Consider the following 19,165-nt stretch of genomic DNA (forward strand, 5'->3'; position numbering starts at 1 on the left):
CTTCAATAAAGCCTGAGTCGCAGTTTACAGTTCTTTGATTGTTTTAGGGTTTCTAGCGTAAAATTTGACTTTGATATGACCCCACAAAAATGAATCGCAGGTGTTCAAGTCAGGAGAATAGGATGCCCAATTAATTCCCATATTTTTAGATTTCGGGTACACTGTTAAAACTACAGGATGCATTCGGCACCTTTCAGGGGAGAAACGCTTGTTCACCAGCGGCACCCAATACGGAGCCGAAATCGCACCTCTAAATTGGGTGAAAAACAGGCACCTTTTAAAAACTAGACAGCCGGAGTGAAAAAAAGGAACCTTCGGAGAGAGAAATGGCACCCTTACTATAGATCCTCCTCCCCCCTCCCCCGTATTGTGTGCGTTTTTGAATACAGTTGTGTACCTTTTTTTTTTTTTTAGTTTTGTTTTGATCTATGATATTCTACGTTTTGGACATTTTTCACATTGAACTCGGTATTGGAAATGATTAAGACATGTAATTACAGCATTTGATCATATTTCAGAGTTTTCAACATAGTTAAGAAGTGCTCATAGCGTTAATTCATCTGATCGTGCTCTAACTCAGTGTTTCTCAACCTCTTTTGACCCACGGGCGCGGTAAAAGCAAATGAAAAACTTTGCGGACCGGTGAAATCTTTATCGTTTTCTTAAAGAATCATAAAATAAATAATATGAATAATAACTCTGGGGTCGTTAAAAAACATGTGAAAAAATTCAGGGTTCTGATGTTTTTTTTTTTTTTACAAAAAGTAATGTTAAAAATTAATAAAACAATAAATATCTACCCCTTCACTTGTATCAAAGATCTGTCACAAATACGTTATAATTTAAAAACGAGTAATTATTTAAAACATGTGAGAAATTATACATTTACTAAAACTTGACGTATTCCGAAAATGAAGCATAGCTGTACTTATGGATTATTTAAATGATGAGCCAAAAATATTCAGGGATATTACAATTACGGAAAAACAAAATCGTTTCATAAACGTTAATCAAGAGTAACAAAAGAAACTGCACATAAAGTTTTTCAACAGTTAAATAAAAAAACCAAAAGAAAGTTCTAACGCTTTCGAGGACTGCTAACAGGAAATGATTCTAATAACACTTGAATGAAAAAGCAAAAAAAAAAAAGGGCTAGACTGAGAGAGATTTTTTTTTTCGCTATCTTTATGTTATAATCTACGAAGCACAAGAAACATTTTTATTAAGGTTATTTTGGTGACTAATAAAAGCTGCTTATCGAGTATTCAAGAAAATAATGACAGATATTTTTAGTAGCGTTTTGAATGATGGAAATTTCACGATAGTAACAGTAAACGAGAACTAGAAGACTAACGGTTACTGTGAAAAGCAATAAATGCACTTTTAAACACTTAACTATGTTTGAAAGCCCTAAAAGCTACAAAGTGATCAAAAGCTGTACTTACTTGTAATTTCGGATAATTAATCCTAGAAAAGTTGGGTTTTAATCCAATAGTGTACTTCATTCAATGTGAAAGACACACAAACGCAATCATCATTTGTCCGCCATATTGAGGTGGTTGAATGTATGTCTAAGGCAAAAAGCGCATGCGCAATGAGTCTTTCTGCGATTGCATGGTGTTCTGGCTCCTCTGCTCTATTTTCTAGCCTGTGATGCACCTTCAGGCACTATGCTTTCACCTTAGAGGGAATATTTTCACTCGTCTGGAACCCCTGCTTTTAACAGTGTACCCAAAAGCCAAAATCCGCTCATTAAAGTGTTCTTCAAGCAGATTAAACACGTCATTGGAACGATGAGGTGGTGCGCCGTCTTACATGAGTCACGTGCTTTTGAAATCCAGCTCGCTTTAAATTGCTGGAATGAACTGATTTCCCAAAATTTTCACAAATCATTCAGAAGTGCGTCTGTTCAGTGTCTTAGAAACTTAGTCCCAAACTTTCTTTGAGTCACAATTGGGCTGTTGTTGTTCGAATAATACGTTCTAGCATTGAAAATGCGCTTAAAAACGCCTCGATATTTTCACTCAAAAATAAACAATAAAAGCCAACTCAATGAGACGGAGCAAAAAAAAAAAAAAAAAATATTTCAACGCACTGAATCTAACCGCCAATTTTGGACCTGGATGCGAGAAAAAGTTTTTGAAAAATTGAGATTTATTTTCAACGTGTTAATTACTAGTCACCCTGTGTTTGTAGCATTGAGCCTATAAGAGCCTATAATTGAGCACTGTCCTATAAAACACTCTAAAAAGCAGCCAAAGGTGTGTACTCTTTTGTAAACCTCCTTTGTGTGTACCCTTTTTGGCAAGTCTAATTTTAGGAAGGATTCAGATTTGAACAGCGTTAAATTAATCTGTTTTGTATAGAACAGTGGTGCGCAACCCGCGAGCCAAATGTGGCCGGCAAAGCTGACCTATGTGGCCCGTTGTTTTGTTTAATGTTAAAAAAAAAAAAACACAATAAGTCACAATTCCACAAATTTTGAGGCGAAAATTCATAAATAGGTTTCTGGAAAATAGGTGAAATTCATAAAATAAGCATCAAGTCATGATAACAACAATTTTTGGTTCATAATTTTCTTTCCTTGTCCCTGTTTTCCAATGCTATTTGAAAATTTAAAAATACTTTGAGTATTTATGTGTGTTCTGGCTCGATAGAATCATTTTAGTATGAGGTTCCCCTCTCACTGGTATTGAATATAGGATTTTCAAATAAAATTAAAATGAGTTACTTTATCTTGAAATATTCCGAAATGACATTATGCCCGATCAAAAACTACTGAACGTGGAACGTTTATCAAGGCGTTCCGTTTACACCCCTGTAGCAGACGACTTCTTTTTCCACCCTTGCTTTTTCACTGAATAAAGTTTCAAAATAAACGACTGCAACCATAACCATTGATACTAACATTTTGTTGCATATGAATCAATACTTGCTCTGAAAAATGCCATATTTATGCTTCATTTTAAAAAGTAAAAGCTGTAAATCAGGACTTTACTTACATGCAGGAGCTCACGAGAATTCGTACTTCATGTTTGGGAAAGTTAAAAGGTTATATGTAATTCAAACGAATATAATAGGTGTGAAGCGATAAAAAAGAAGCAGACTTATTTCGATGTGTCACTACATTAGCATTAAATATATATATATGTATATTTAGTTATCAAAGTATCGAAGCGGAAAGTATCGAAAAAGTGGGGACAGAATGCAGAAAATTTGGTCTCCACGCCCTAAATTAAAATGCGGGATAGCCAATTTCCTTCGGAGTCTCACTTTATTTTCATTATATTGTAATTGAAATTATGAGTGCTTAAACGCAAAAAGTATTTTAACTTTCATTTTACCGACATTCTTAAACAACAAAGATTTTTTTATTTTATTTCCGAAATAACTGTTTTTCTTCTTCGCAGGGGCCGTGGTAGCCCGATCGGTAGAGTGTCGGATTCGGGGCCGGAGGGTCCTGAGTTCGAACCTCGATGGTCGAAGACCCACCGTCGTCATTAAAGGGGACTGGGCGACGTTAAATATGCTCGTGGTCTCAATGTCCTCCAAGTGAATCGATACCTCTGGGGGTGCTAGCACCAGGTAGTTATTAGCTCTTGGACTAGTTCTAAATTCTCATTAACTGTTCGATCCGGTGATGGTGCTGCCACCTATCTGTATATAAAATAATGGAGGCAAGGTACTTAGTATGCAGTCCTCGACATAAATACAGTTGTAGTCAGTTGTGACTCTGAATAGGCGTAGCCTACGAGAATCTGTGCTGTTGCTTGAAGAGCCTGTTATTTTCCCTTCGAAAGCGAGGGACAGGGGCAGGTAATTTCGCCCCTAGATGGCGCTCATAGCGAGGCCAACAAAGCTCTCTGACAGGTAAACACAATGTGTTTTGGACTGTCAAACTTATTGATTATCTTGCTATAATATGCATACTTTTTCAAATTTTCAACTTTCAAGCATTTAAGGCAACCTAGGTTAATCTCTCAACACCTGGAAATGAAAAATATTATCCTTTGAGTCACAATAGCGCGAGGAAAACAAGCCTCGAAAATGAGATAAGTTTCGGTCAGAGAATTAAAGTAATAATTTCAAACACAAAGAATGTCCTTGTTTTTCGTAAGTTTTCGTTAAAAACTTCTTTTACTCTTCTCGGTGCATTTACCAAATAACATTTTGTTTTTGCCAAATGTATTTTTATACTTTTAATACGATTTTTTTTTTTTGGTTTCATTAGATGCTAAAACCTAACTTTCTGAAAGCAGTTTTCTTTTAACATATGAAATCCAGGGGTGCCCCCTCCCCCCCAAAAAAATATTCTCGACCCTTTTTCCTTTCGTATTTTTGCTCTTTTCTTAAATAAATTAGTTTTAAAAAAATATTTTATGATCATTTATTTTTAATTATTATTATTTTATTAGAAAAATTCTGTGCTACGCAAATGACATACACAGACACACAAACTAACTGAATAAAAAAAGTATAAACAGTTTAAAAAAATAATTTAAATAAAAAATAAATAAATTAAAACAAAAAAACCTTTTAAAACTTTTGATTCCCCCCCCCCCGCCCCCATTTAGATGGCATTTTCTTACAATTGTGAGATTCAACAAAATTAGATCAAAAAACCTTTTTTACCACCCCCCCAGAAATTGTTGATTGTACAGGCTACGTTATGACCCCCCCCCCCCCCACTTGTGGTCACTCTTGACGTGTATAGCAATCCGAAGAAGCATAATTGTAAGACTGTGGTAAAAATATGTTTGACCTTTAGAGAATTAATTTCAATGTGAAAAGAAACAGGGGGAGTGGGGGGGGGGGGGGGTTCCTGGTGCAGACTGCTGAAATTTTTAGGAGGTAGTTTAAGAATTTTATTTGATCTCATGGCACATGATTTAATCTCATTAACTGTCTTAACCTGGATTCCCTCCGTCCCGCTTTGAGTTTCGCTGTCTGCTTTGTTCCACACTGAAATGAATTCTCTCAAGGTCATGCATCTTTTTATCAGAGCCATAAAATACAAGCTCTTGCTTATGATTTTTCAGATAGTTATGTCTGGGTGTCAATGAGGAGAGAGGGTAGTTGTAGCATGAGAACATTGAAAATTTCAGGGGGGGGGAGCAATTGAAGAAGGTTTTCGATCTCGTTTCATGCAGTCCCCTTTTGGGGGGTGGAGGGAGCTCCGTGCAATGGTAAGGGTGCGTCATCGTTCTTACGTGGATGGGCAACGTATCGCCCCTTCGAACGCTAAGGAGCGCCTCCAATGACAAGACTCCTCAAAATGAAATTAAAAAAAAAATCTATAATATCCCCCTATCAATTTTTGTGAAAAAGACTACCATTGTACCCACGTTTGAACCCAAACGAGATATATCCCCCCCCCCCTTAGGATGAAGGCACACACCTTAAAATGCAAAAAGCACGCCCCGTTAACGAGACTCCCCCCCAAAAAAACCATTTTAAAATCTCCTAAAATCCCCTCCCCCTTTTTATATCAATGGCGCAGTCTCTGCCAGGAGTCCCATTCTCCACGACTCCTCTTTTCTTTCCACACAGAAATGAACTCTCTCAAGGGCATGCGTCTTTTTATCAGAGCCATAAAATACAAGCACTTGCTTATGCCTTTTCAGATAGTCATTAAGAAAAAACCCTCCAGAAAGTATTTTGATCAAAAAAAAAAAAAAAAAACCCTCCAGAAGGTATTTCTGGCTGCGCTAGTGCCACAGTTCAAATTTTGGTCGATTTTTCTCATTTTAAGACTCCATTGTAGCCTTAAACAATTTTTATTTTGGATGGGGGGGACAGCTGCCCTCCCTTGTCCTTACCCCTTCTAGCTGCGCCCATGATGACCAATAAAATGAAGTTCCGAAACTTATATTGACTTTGAACTGCAATTCATTTTCCTGCAACGACTTCGTATAGTTTTCTTTCATTATTTAGTATAAACTTATTTTACATATAAGATTTTTTTCGAAACGCATTTGAGAAAATTTACCTTAAAATTTATCTTTTTATACACTGCGTATGTACTATTAGCTATGTCCAACTTCTTAATAACATCTTTAAAAAAAGAATAATATGGTGCCCGCCGTGCGGCCCAGGGGTGCCCACCTAGAAAAGGGGGGTCACGGCGCAGACTGCACCATTAAAAATTTGAGGGTCGGGGGTGCTCTGATGGATATTTTTCTAATTTGGGAAGGGGCTCTTGCTTTGGGGAGGGGGGTCCTTTGTGATATTTAGGAGGTGTGTGCCCTTCTCTTAGAGGGGGTGAGCAGTCCTGGGTGCGCAGTGCCCGATTAAGTTATCTGGAACCTAGGTCAAACGCTCTTTCGAGGCCCTTTTGTATTTAAGTCTAAACCTCACGATTTTTGTCGTTGGCTGAAGCAGTTTAAGGCATTTGGAGGCCCCTAAAAAGTGAGGGCTCTATAGTTAGTCAGTCTATTCAGTAATCAGGCCCTGCGTGCGACCAGCATGTTAGCATATGCCCTTTGGTATAAAAAGGTTGGGGACGGACCGCTGGCTGGTATAGAATATGGTTAAAAAATATCTGAAACTCAAAAATGCTACTTAAATTATGAATTATAGTGTATTAAACTGTTTTGTATGTCCTCGTAATCTTCGACCATAGAAAGCGATGATTGACTGTCGAAAGCCAAATTTAATGCAATAGGATTTTTTTTTTTAATTAGATTTCTGAGCTGAATGGAGGATAAGGAAAAGCAAACTGCTTTCTCGTATCCCCCGACAAGACTACCCAAATTACCCCCTGTCAATTTCAGGGGAAAAACTTGTAAAACTTGTACCCCCGTGTGCACCCAAACTAGAAGTATTTCCCCAGGATGACTCTCAAATGCTATGGAGCACGACCTGGTAACGAGACCCCCCCCAAATGAGATTTTTAAAATCCCTCCCCCCTCGAGCAATTTCTGCCAGGAGTCACCATCGTGACACTCCTATCTTTTTCCACACAGAAATGAACTATCTCAAGGTCATACATCTTTTTATCAGAGCCGCTCATCTTGCACTATCTAAAAAGGATAAAATATTTGGATAGTGCGGGATAGATATAGTGTGGGATATGTTAGGAGAGCCCACTGGGGCTCATAACTGAGATTGCACAATAAAAAGCCTTCAAAAATTACCCACATCCCCTCCTCCGGAAAAAAATAAGATCAATGAGGCAGTCTGCGTTAATAACCCTCTTGCTTTAGAATGGTCATTTTAGAGGGTTTGGACAGCTTCGTTCTTTGGGAGTGTTTCATAACAGTTGAGAGGTCTGTATTGGGCGGATGGGCTTTGTAGTAGCAATAAAATAAGATTGAAAACCTTCTAAAATTACTCCCCCCCCTCTAAAAAGAAAGAAACAGTGGTGCGGTCTGTTTGTGTCAGTAGTGCCTATGAAGGGGCACTCATGGTGCCAGTTCCAGCATTCTAATTTTGAAGGAGGATAATTTTATAGGGAAGCTAATTCCATCAGTCCTGTAGGGGGGGGGGGGGCGTTGGGATAGCTGCGGCCATGTATATGTACTGAATAAAATTGCTAAATAACATCACATCTTATGCGTTGGCATAGGCTTTCCTTTAAACTCCAAAAATTAAAATGTATTTAAAATAAAAAAATATTTGCACCTCTTTAAAAACATTAAATTTTGAGGGGGGGCAGGAGGGGACGATAATCCAGCTAATTTGGTAAAGAGATTTTATAGTTGCTTTTCAGTTTCTCCTACCCTCTGAAATAGCGGACCTATCTTGATAATCGAAATTTTCATTTTTAGTGAGAATCCAAGCCAATCAGGGGTGCCCCCCCCCACTACTCAAAAAAAAAAAAAAAAAATCTCGATCCCCTATTTTGTAGCTCATGTTTTTTTCTGTTTATTTATTTATTTATTTATTTGAATATTTTTATTTACTTACTTATTTATTTTTAATTATTATTATAATTATTACTTTATTCGAAAAGTTCTGTGCCAATGACATACCCAATATACCCGCACACACACGCAAACTAAAAAGTTAAATGAAATAAAATGTAAACAATAAAATTAAATAAATTAAAAAAAATAAAATAGAGTAATAAATAAATAAAAAATAATTAAAAATCCCCCCCCCCTCGAATGCCAATTACAATTAATATGACTAAAATACGCAGTTGGAATTATCTATATTCGCTTTAGCTCCCGAAGAAAAAAATTTATACTTTAAAAGTCAGGTCACTTGAGCCAAATTATCAAAAAATTGAGAAATTGAAACAAATGCCAATTATCAATTTTTTGAAATTTCATGCTTTATTTTAAAATATGTTTTCCAATTTAAAGGTGTGGCTGCCCTCCCTTGCCGCCCTCTAGATACGCCCATAGTAATAATGCAGTTCGATTTAAAATGTGTTTTTTTTATTTTACGTAATTAAAAATGTGCAACAGGGTTGAGTCCGATAAAACATTTCATTTAAAGCACTATTTAAAACTTATTATGAACATTATTTGGAGGGACATTCTTTCATTGAAGTACCTTAGAAGCTGAACTTTGACGTATCCAACAATATTTCCTTTCAGCTTTAATTTTATCAATTATTTGCTATTCAAAGCGAAAGCAAAACCGCATTTTAGCACGCAAACATATGCAATCGTGCGGTTTGTTGGCAACGCTAAAAGCCCCATCTATCGGCACAAACTGAACTATATTTCTGATCCTCTTTCAGCTTCGGAAATCGGTCGAAAATGACAGGCTCTTCAAAAAGAGCAGCGTTGCATCCTCGTAGGCTACGGAATAGGAATAGGATTCTTCTTCGCAATTTGATCAAGAAGTGAAATGAAGAAATCGGCTGATTGTTTTTTATTTTTAATCCTGTCGGTGTTTTTGATGTTGGAAGGCATGTTTGGAGCAGCTGATGCGAATCATATTTGATTATTTTAATTTAAAATGAATAAATGACATTTATTTTAAATAGTACCTCTGACAAAATACGTAGTTTATATGAGATATGGCTAAAATTTTTAGTGATAGTGAAAAGGGTTCGAAAAGTAAGCGAGAAAGTGCAGATGATTCTGAAGATGAAAGTGAAAATTTGGAAGAAAGTCCTTGTGGTCGATGGCTCAAGAGAAGAGAAGAGGTATTCTAACTAAGAAATTAGTATTTCTGTTTAAAAATCGAGTTACGATACCTTTAACTGTCCGTAAATTTTGATATTAAAAATATACATACTTTCTAACTAATTTTTTGTGCTAAAGTATTTGTCCATTATTATACAACATATGTAAACTTTTAAACTCTGATGTAAACTCAAGAACATTCACTGAAACTATTTCTCTTAATTTGACGCCTATTAAATGCATTGCACAGGCTCTAGAAGTTAGTTTACATTAATTTCCTTTGTGATTTTATTTGTTCTTCATTCGTTGTAAACTAGCTTGTTTATTAGTTTCCTTATCTATAACTATACATTGTTAACGTTTTTACCTTGATTATTTTTGAAAAAGTTCTGAGTTGTATTGCAATTTTAAATTAGTTTGTCTGGTAACACAAAGTTTTTAATGTTATGTATGTTAAAAGTTTTTTCATTTCTCACTCAAATTATGAATCTAATTAGAAAGATGTGTGTAGTTTGCCTCAATAAATGGATAGACTTTTTTTTTAAAGGTCTCTAAGATCAACTTTAACAAACCAATGGATAATTTATTGCACATAAGTTGATGCATTACTATCATAGCATACAGTTTGATAGGATTATATAGTTTACATGCAACAAAAATTTTTCTGAGCCACTGTTTCTATTTAAATTTTAAAAATTGACTTTGTAAGTGTTCCTATGAGTCATGCCTGCTGAAAAGATGTTTGACATTTTTCTATCCAATTAATGTCAAATTGGCATTACACTTCTCAACATGCATTGTTAAACATTTCGGCTGTCATACTAACCTCGAGTTTTTCCATATCTTCAACAGGAATCTTTTATACCTACACCTCTTATTAACTGTCATGTGTCAAACAGTTAAATGCTGAACCACTGCCTGAATTTTGTTTCAATTAATATATAAATATACTATGCGTATAACATCTCCAATTATCATTTCCAGGAAAATTTAGCTTAATGTGGAATGGTGTTTAAATATTGATACTTGAGCGGTGCCCATCTCCCAGAGAGCGATGCTGCCCTCCCCCCTCCCCCCCAATACTAAGAAAATCCTCAAGAATAATATTCTCAACAGAAAAGAGAAAGAACACCACAAAAACACCCACCTAAAAGTTTCAATGTCGCAGTTTGCTCCATCAGGAATACAGTCTAAATTTTGAAATTTTGTTTTTATAAAATTGATATTATTTATTTATTTTTTACGTTTTTTTTTTTGCCAAAATTACTTGTTTTTTCAGTTATTAGATTTTTTATAAAATGTGTTGATTTTTGACAAACGGACCCTGAAAAATCCTGGACAGACCCCCCGAATAGAACAAACGGGATTGTTTACACTTAAGTACAAAAAAGATTCATTTCTGAGATTCTGATTTCTGTAAAGGGTTTTTGCAGCTATTATTTTTGTACTCATTTATTCTATTTTGAATTAATATCAAGAAATTTTTTTGCTATAGGGGAGGGGAGGGTGGCATATTACATTACAGCAGAGTCTCGAAAATCCAAGTCTCAAAAGTCCAAGGTTCTGGTTGATTCGAGGCGCTTCATTGACATTTTGAGGCATATTTAATAGTAAAAATATGATTTGTACTGAACCTAAAAATCAAAAGATTTTGCTTTTAATTACGTACAATAAAAACGGACTTACAGGTCAATGTCATCAACTCTTGCCAAGTGGCATGAAATATTCATCGAGAGGATTGAGATATGCTTTGAAGACAAAACGTAATTTGATATGAAAATGACTTGAAATCGACATTGTTCTACCACAAAGAAGAAGTATGTAGCCGTTTTGGAACATGATCAATTAAAAAGAGATGCACAACTTGATGCCGCTCGAGTTGTATGTACAAAATTTTAAACTTTATGGTTTACTGCTTTTGTGTTCTGCAAGATACATTCAGATGCCACAACGACAGGCCTGAATCTATAAATTTTGGGCTCCCGTGCAACAAAATCTGTAGAGCCCCTCCCTAGAGGACAGCAGTGTATATTTGCAACGTTAATAAGTCTTAGTGCTAGTTTTTTATTTTTTACAATTTCTTAGACAGTTGGGCTCTTTAAGGACGTGCTCCCCCCCCCCCCCGTACTGTGGGGTCTGCACGACGAAAGTCTGAAATGGATTTGGGCATAGTTAAATGCATATTTTATCTGCTTACAGCTCTCCAAACATAAACACTCACGGCAATCCTAAAAAAAAAAGAAAAAAAAAATCCCTTAATAGTAAACAAAATTAAAATTCATTTTGAAACTTGAGCAATAATTTTTTTGTGAGGACAATACTTCCTTTCTGTGTACGAAGAAGTAGAAAGGATTTGTATGGCATCCAAAAAGTTTCAATTGCAAAAAATTCTCCGTATAATCCGAGTCTTCAGTAATCTAAGTTTTAGCGTGAGCCCCAATTACCTCCTATTTTTGAGACTCTACTGTACTTTGAAAAAAAGAAAATAATTTCCATTTGACCAACTGTCGGGAAAATTATGGCAATTCACGCACTTTTCAATTATTGTCAATGTCTTACTGAACCTAATTATTTAGTCTTTATTTCTCGATTAGACCATGTAAAATCATAGCAAATTGGGTTAGTATTAACTTTTGTTTAAAAGGCTGGACTAAAAGCAGGAAAATGTTCATGTTTTTGAGTGTTTTTTTCCTAAGAACTGTTTGGAAATTCTGCCCGGATATAAATCCAACCCAAACTTTTAAATTTTTTGTAATTTCTTGACTTATACGTAAGTACAGAGTTGCCTACCTTGGGGGGATTGGGGGAGAAGGTCTTGCCGCAGACTGCACCATTGAAATTTTTTGTGAGGTTGTTTTGAGGGGTTCCCTTTTTTTTAGGAGGGGGCTTTGTAGTATTTGTATGAGGTGTGCTCTTGCTCTTGGGGTGGGGAATAGAGAACACTTGCGCAAGTGTATGCAGTATTTATTATTTTAAAACTTATTTCCATTTTTACAATTTACTCTACTTCAATAATTTTGCATTGATGTTGTACAAAATGTTCTTACTCAAATTGTATCTTATTAGTATGGATTCATAACATAAAAGTTATCAGATAATTTATATTGCTTAAATTCCATCAACAAACCTCTTGTGTAGTTATTTCACTCATGTGTAGACATTGCTTGAATAGAGCTGATTCTACTTCAGGAAAGGTACACATATTCATTTGTTTCAAATTCAAAGATTCATAACGCTTTTGAAAAATCTTTCTTATAAGATTTACTTTATGGGGTTTACTACTAAGGTTTTTAGCTTTTGCTGAGACATCTTTAATAGTAAAGACAAATTTTTCACTCTCTCTCTTGGGAACTTATCAGCAAATGATCAAACTAAAGAATGAAGGAAAACCCATCATAACTTAGGTCAGCTTTTGAATAAAGGTACAATCAGTTGAGTTGACTACTCGACAGCTTAAAAGCAGATTCGTAGTCCAGCAGCATGTCTAAGTGTAAAAGTAGAGAACATCAAAAGACAAGAAGCTATATACTTATTTCCGCACGTGTAATCGCACATTGACTCAACAGGTGTTCTCCTTGCTTTAGAAGTCTAATAAGCAGGAATTGCTATTGAAGGTGAATGAATTTTTCTCTCATAGTCACTTGTTTGTTTCTTGTTTTTTTTTCTTTCTATTCTTCTGAAATAAATTTCGAGTCATCTTTGAAAAAACTTCGAGTTAAATAAAATTAACTTCGAGATATTGAGAATAATTAGCATAGAATTAAAGACAATAGGATAGGGACTTGATAAAAACTTTGAATTATAGTAATTTTCAAGTTATCAGACTTCGAGTCATCACGAACTGACTGTATATCTTTATGATTAGTAAATTTATAAAGAAAATGCATGCTTTAGGCTATTTAATTTTGATAGAAGAACTTGAACTATGAACTCTGTTGGTCCAAATCGCTGATTATATGAGTCACTCCAGAATTTCAAAAAAAAAAAAAACCAAAAAACTGAAACATACTGTAATTTGCAAAATAATGATTCTGTGTATGCATGCTATTGTCCTTTGCTACTGAAAGCTACTCTAGGTATTACATGAATTACACTAACAAATCTTCGGTATATGTTATTTCGCACATGGGGGGGGGGGGGGGAGGGGGTTTACAAAATTAAGATGTTGATGAGTCGCCATCCCATAGGGCAGTTCTATTATTGGCTTCTAATGCACAGCACTTATAAGAATGCTTAGCATGAAAAAGTGTTGCTTTTCATTTAATTAATTAAAAGCTTCTTTCCTTGTACTATCAGGGCCCAATACAGGCTGATTTTACTACAATTTTTTGGTACCTTCAAAACATTTTTATTTTAAAATCTGTACTTTCACAAAAATCAAATAACAAAATTTGCAGCTTCACAAAACTAACTTTGAAAATTGGCACAGTCAAGAAACAATATTAAAAAATCGAAAGTTCACAAAAATACGCATTTTAAAATAGAAAACTTTTTCTGTTTAAAACACTGTTTACTCATCAATAAAATGCTAAAAGATGATTTACATGAACTCGCTTAGATAACAACTTTTTCGTAGTATTTCAACTCATTTTTAGCTGTTTTTTGCCAAATTGTATTAACATTAACTCTTAGCATCAGTTTTGGGGGGCCGTTTTTCCGATGATTTCCTGAATTGTACACAATACAAATCCTATTGAGCTGATAACACAATTCTATTTTTCCTACCTCTTAGGTATTTAGCACCCCTCCCCCCTTCCAAGAAAAAAACTTGTTAGAAAAAATAGTATATGATATTTGCATTTTTCAAACTAACGTTTAAAGTTGCTCTAATTTTTTTCAACAAAAATTAGAATGTGGGTTTAAAAAAAAAAAAAACTGATGCTGATAAAAAAAAAAACTTCCACAAAAATATAATATTGATTCAATACTTTCACAAAAAATAGGTATATAGTGAGAAAAAGAATCCTGGATTTTCAGAGTAAATCCAACTACCCGAGTTTTTATCCATCTGACTAGGGTCCAGTTTCAATTGATTCGGATAATTGGAGTTCTACTATCGTTGATTTATATAGTGAAATATTAGGACTTTTTTTCCCTTCACCTTTTTTCTCTTTTGCTGGAGAGTTAGTACTATCTGAAGTAACTACCGAAATTCCCAATTATTCGCAATTCAGTCAACAATAAGGAACATGTATTTTCAGAGTAAAAGGCAAATACCAATGACTTTTTTTTTGTCCAAGAATAGGGAAGTTTTCGATTTTTCAATTTTATTTTTATATGATAGAGTAACATGTATGAACATCATAGGTGAAAAAATTTTTGCGATACGATAAGTAGTTTTTTTTAAATTAATTTTTAAAGTTCAAGCGCTTGTGACATCAAATGGCACAGGAAGTGACGTGATGCGCTCTTCCGCCGCAAGAGAAGCCAAAGGACGTGCAGTTGGCTTCGAGGGCGAAACGTAAGGCCTACCTCCTCGCATTTAACTCCTCACGTTTCTGGAACATTAAACCTCTCATCCTCTCGAAAATATTCAAATACCATCATTGATGTTACTTGAGGAAGATTATTAGATTGTGCTTTAACGAATTCGGCCTCCATATTGTGTTCAAAAGGATTATTTCTAAAAAATAAAAATATCAGCACGCTCAAAATTGTCCGTAGCAAAAACAAGGGATCTTCAGCGGAAGGCTGCACATTAGTGCCCTGTGACGCTTCAGAAGAGCGCACTTTTGCGCATGGATTTTTAAAAATTCATTAAAAATCAATCACAGTGTTTTAAAATTCGGCGATGGTGAATTTTTTAGTTTTGAGGGTCAATTAACAATATCCAATAGTCAAAATATGAACATTTAATAGGTTGCAACTTCCCTATTGTAAATCTAAATTCAGTTGTTTTTGTTTTTTTTAATTTCTGTATGTATTGTGCTTTTTTCATCGTACATACGCTTGTTCTTTATTGATGTAAAGTTCTGTTGTGTAAAAATAAAAAATATTTTTATAAACTGTGCTGTATGTATTTTCACTGTTTGAAAAAAGTATTATGCATCAATACAGCTAAATTTTTCGGGAAGGAAAGTTTATACCTTATTTGTCCCTCCTGTTAGCCTTTTTGGGGTTTAATCACGATTTTTATTATCCACGACACTTGTGCCACCCAATTCTGCCAATAATCAAGAGAGATTATTGGCTAATCTAGAAGGGCAAAAAAACTATGGGTATATCTCTAATTCTTTTAGACGGTCAATCACCTTTACATTATAAGTGAACAATTTTTATCTTTTCATAATACAAAATATAAATATTGTGTCTACGTTTCCGAAATATAAGATAAAAATTTTCCAAATGTTTTACTTTTAAAGCAAATAAATATTATATTTATTTTAAACAAGAAAGCAAATAAACTAAAATTAAAATTTCATCAATGTATGTTTATTATTTTTTATTAACTTACTGAGAGGGAAAAAAAATGAAAAATGGTGTCTGTAAGTGGTCAGTTCAAATTCTTATTTTGCCAACAACTGGCAAAAACTTGTTTTTGTCAGGTATAAAAACTGCTGCTTTTTTCATGGTTCTTTCTGCCCATGGCAAAATCTTGCCTACCCTCATATAGTTATGTTGTTTTATTAAGCATTACTGGCAACCTTGTCAATTTAATTCATTTGTATCTGAAATCTGTTAAAGCATAGCTCAGCTTCATTGTCTCATTCTTAGACAAATTATTTTAAACTCGTATTGTGATCATTCTCTTGTTTGTGGAACATAATAATTTCATTGTACTAATTGGTGTGACTGTTTGTAGGTTCAGCAAAGGGATATTCCTGGAATTGATGCAGCTTATCTTGCTATGGATTCTGAAGAAGGTGTTGAAGTTGTCTGGAATGAAGTTTTATTTTCTGAACGAAAAAGTTTCAGGTATCAAGAGGTATGTTTTAGGTTCTCTCTCTTCCTATGCTTGATTTTTTTGTGGTGCATGCGTGATTTCAGAAAGAAATGTTTTTCAGATATTACCATTTAGACAATAATAAGGCTTAAACATTAGAATCTCATCCAAACTAATAGGAGGTCAAGGTTGCCCAAATTTATGAGCCCCAAAGCAGAATACTTGCTTTGGGGCTCATTTGACCAAAACTGTGCTGCAAGTACTTCAAGCATTGCATGCACAAGCAGTCAACGTGAACTTTTCCCTAAATCAAAATTGTTTCATACAGTAGTTTTTTTCCCACATTTTAAAACTTCACTGTTGCTATGCATTTCTGCGGAACATAAACCGATTGAGATTTTCCAAAAACATTTAAAATATTTTCTAAAATGCATAGAAAGAACAAATATACAAAATTTTATAAAAATCTGACTCTAGGTGTCAAACCACGTTTCTTTGGTTCATTTTACATGGATGAAGGAGCAATTAAAATAATATTTTTAAATGAATAAATTACTAAAATAATAAATGAAATGGGTTGAATTAGAGTAGCATATAATAGAACATTTCAAAACTCTCTAAATAATTGACTCTCTCAAGCCTCTTAGTGTAAATCACTGCCCTCCTTCCAAGACTCTGGCAGAGAATCCCAACAAGCCAATCTCCAAGAAAAGAAAACCTGGGAAACCAAAAAAAGCATTGTCAGAGTAGAGGAACCAACTATCCTACTGGACGAACTTCAAAAGAACACCAAAAACCACATTGATGTAACCGTCACAAGAGCCACCCTACATATTCAACCGGAAAACCCTGACGATTTCGAAATCATAAAAACCGTTGTCAAGGAAAAGAACATACCTTTCTTTACATCTCGCCCTGAAGCTGAGCTACCTGTCAAGGCGGTAGTACGTGGACTACCAGTCAACTTTCCACTGGTATCTTCTTTTCTTATTTGATTTTAGTATTGGTGGATCAGATACATTTTTCCAGTCAATGAGATCAATGTAAGATACTGCATCAAACTTAACAACAGGAATTTGAAAAAGTCGGAGTCTATTTTGCTGAACACTATTAGCTTCCAAAATCCAATGGGGTGCCAATTCACTGATGTGCTGTTCCGAGTCTCTCAGCATTGCAATAAATTAATTTTCAGGATGTACGAAAACAATGTTTCTTTGGACAACAGGATCTATTTTTGCCTTTAACTCATTGGATAAATATCTAGTTGCAGTGATGAGTTTGAACAAGTGCTGCGCCCCATGTTTAGAAAGGGTAACTTTTAATAGCAAACCAGACTGGACTGGATACATGTTGCAAGAATTATTAAATTTTCAGAAGAAGATTCCATTGAAACATACAAGCATAGAATTCCATTTGCATGAGTTGGCCATTGAACATTACATTTTTCCAGGTGACTTGTCGATCATTTCCGCAGGAAATATGCCTGTTGAAACCGTCGAAGCTATTCTGTCCAAATATGTTTGGTCTGGCTAGGAGCGTGCTTAGAGTTTTAGCGGCCTCCTGCAAAATTTGTTTTAATAGTTGATAAATAATTATTTTTGTTATTTATTCTCTCCTAAAACATAACCCGCTGTAATGTGTCACCCAGCTGTATAAGTTAGTTCGAGATTTCTATAAGTAATTACAAAGTTAATGTGAAAAAATATGACATAAAATATGGTTGCAAAGAAAATTTTTGGAATCTCGAAAGAAATGTAATTGATGAAATAAAGACTGGTATCCAAATTGCGTTGTTTTCAGCCGGGGGGGAGGGGGGTTGAAATTGAATCTAACTTCAGGACAACGTTCAGAAAAAAGAATAAAAAAATGTTGACCTTTTTCTGCCATTTCACTTACTTTTACTACTTGCAAATATAGAAGAGTCATTCCATGTCAACGTCAAGTGACCTAGGGGTCCCCGCTCGACCATCTCCGATTTGGATACTATTTTATAGAAGTATAGAGGTGCCTTTGAAACTAACCTATGCAAATTTTCAGCTTCCTAGATCCAAACCCTGAAGATCTAGGATCTCTGAAAAATTTGATCCAAAATGGCGGATCAGCTCTTTGTACCGAATTGCCAAGTTTAGACTAAGTTTAGAGAAGATTTTATCATACTGGAAGCCTGAAATTTAAGGTGCTTAAAGTACAAATGGCTGTTAATATACATTCAAGTATTTTTGGAAATTTGAGCTCATTGGATTTTTTATAGCACTCGTGTGAACTCGTGAAAAAGCACGGCGAGGAATTTTTTTCTTGGAATTTAGGTTGTCATAAAATCTGAACAAAAAAGTTCAAAGGCTCGTACTTTGTGATTACGTTGTAAAAATACTTGTTTTTAATGGGTTACAGTTTCAGAGCTTAAATATATATTTTCTGAAAGATAATAATAATTCAAGAAAATCCCTCTGTGTTTTCATGGGATAGAAAGCTGTTTTTGCATTTCCGATATGTTTCTATTAAATACCACTCAAAACTGGATAAAGCTCTAAATTTTTGTGCCTTTTATAAACAACTTGAGGGGGGGAAGATAAACGGGAGGAAGAATGGAAGAAGAGAAAAAATTTTTTTTGCTTCGGCAGTATGCTGCTCTTGGAAAGCGCTTCATTTAAGTGCTCCTATCTCATCCAAGGCTTGAATTGTCATTATAAATGGGTAATTATGTTCAATTTAATCACCAAAAGTGTGGTATCTTTTCGTGTGTTAATATCAGAAATGCGGTATTGGCTCTATGTTTTACCTCCTCACCTAAAATCTTTTTTTCCCTTACTCCAAATTTTCAGTGATTATATCAGCTAATAATATTCATAGTGTTGAACAGTTAAAATGCTATTCTAAAATTATTTTACTCTAATAAATTCTTTTATTTGCGATTTTTATTGGTTTGATGCTTGCATTTTGAAAAATGCAATCCTTTAAAACTATTTATTTGAAGAAAAAATCGTTTTTCTCAATATTTTTACAATGAGCCTTCTGTTAAAATACTATTTTTTTCTCTCTCTTATGCAGAATAGTCATAAAAACACTGCCACATGATGGCTGCTTGTATGGGCATATCTAGAGGTGGCCATGGCAACTACCAAAAGCCTTGTGATTGTAGGAATTTTTTTCACACGAAAAAGAAAGGAAGAAAATGTTACATCAAATAACACATACGTTT

At 34.7% G+C, this 19,165-nt stretch overlaps 1 protein-coding gene across 1 annotated transcript in view; it reads left to right on the forward strand.

Moving 5' to 3' along the window:
• Window positions 1–8,834: 8,834 nt before the first annotated feature.
• The window catches only part of LOC129231599 (nuclear receptor-binding protein-like), a 95,339-nt gene continuing 85,008 nt past the window's right edge, over window positions 8,835–19,165 (forward strand). Inside the window, exons 1-2 of the mRNA XM_054865958.1 lie at window positions 8,835–9,103; window positions 15,886–16,008. Of these exons, the coding sequence (XP_054721933.1) occupies window positions 8,975–9,103; window positions 15,886–16,008 (252 nt within the window). The 5' untranslated portion in view covers window positions 8,835–8,974. The remainder of the gene's footprint in view (window positions 9,104–15,885; window positions 16,009–19,165) is intronic.

Source organism: Uloborus diversus, chromosome 10 (assembly GCF_026930045.1).
Source record: "Uloborus diversus isolate 005 chromosome 10, Udiv.v.3.1, whole genome shotgun sequence".
Classification (NCBI taxonomy): domain Eukaryota; kingdom Metazoa; phylum Arthropoda; class Arachnida; order Araneae; family Uloboridae; genus Uloborus; species Uloborus diversus.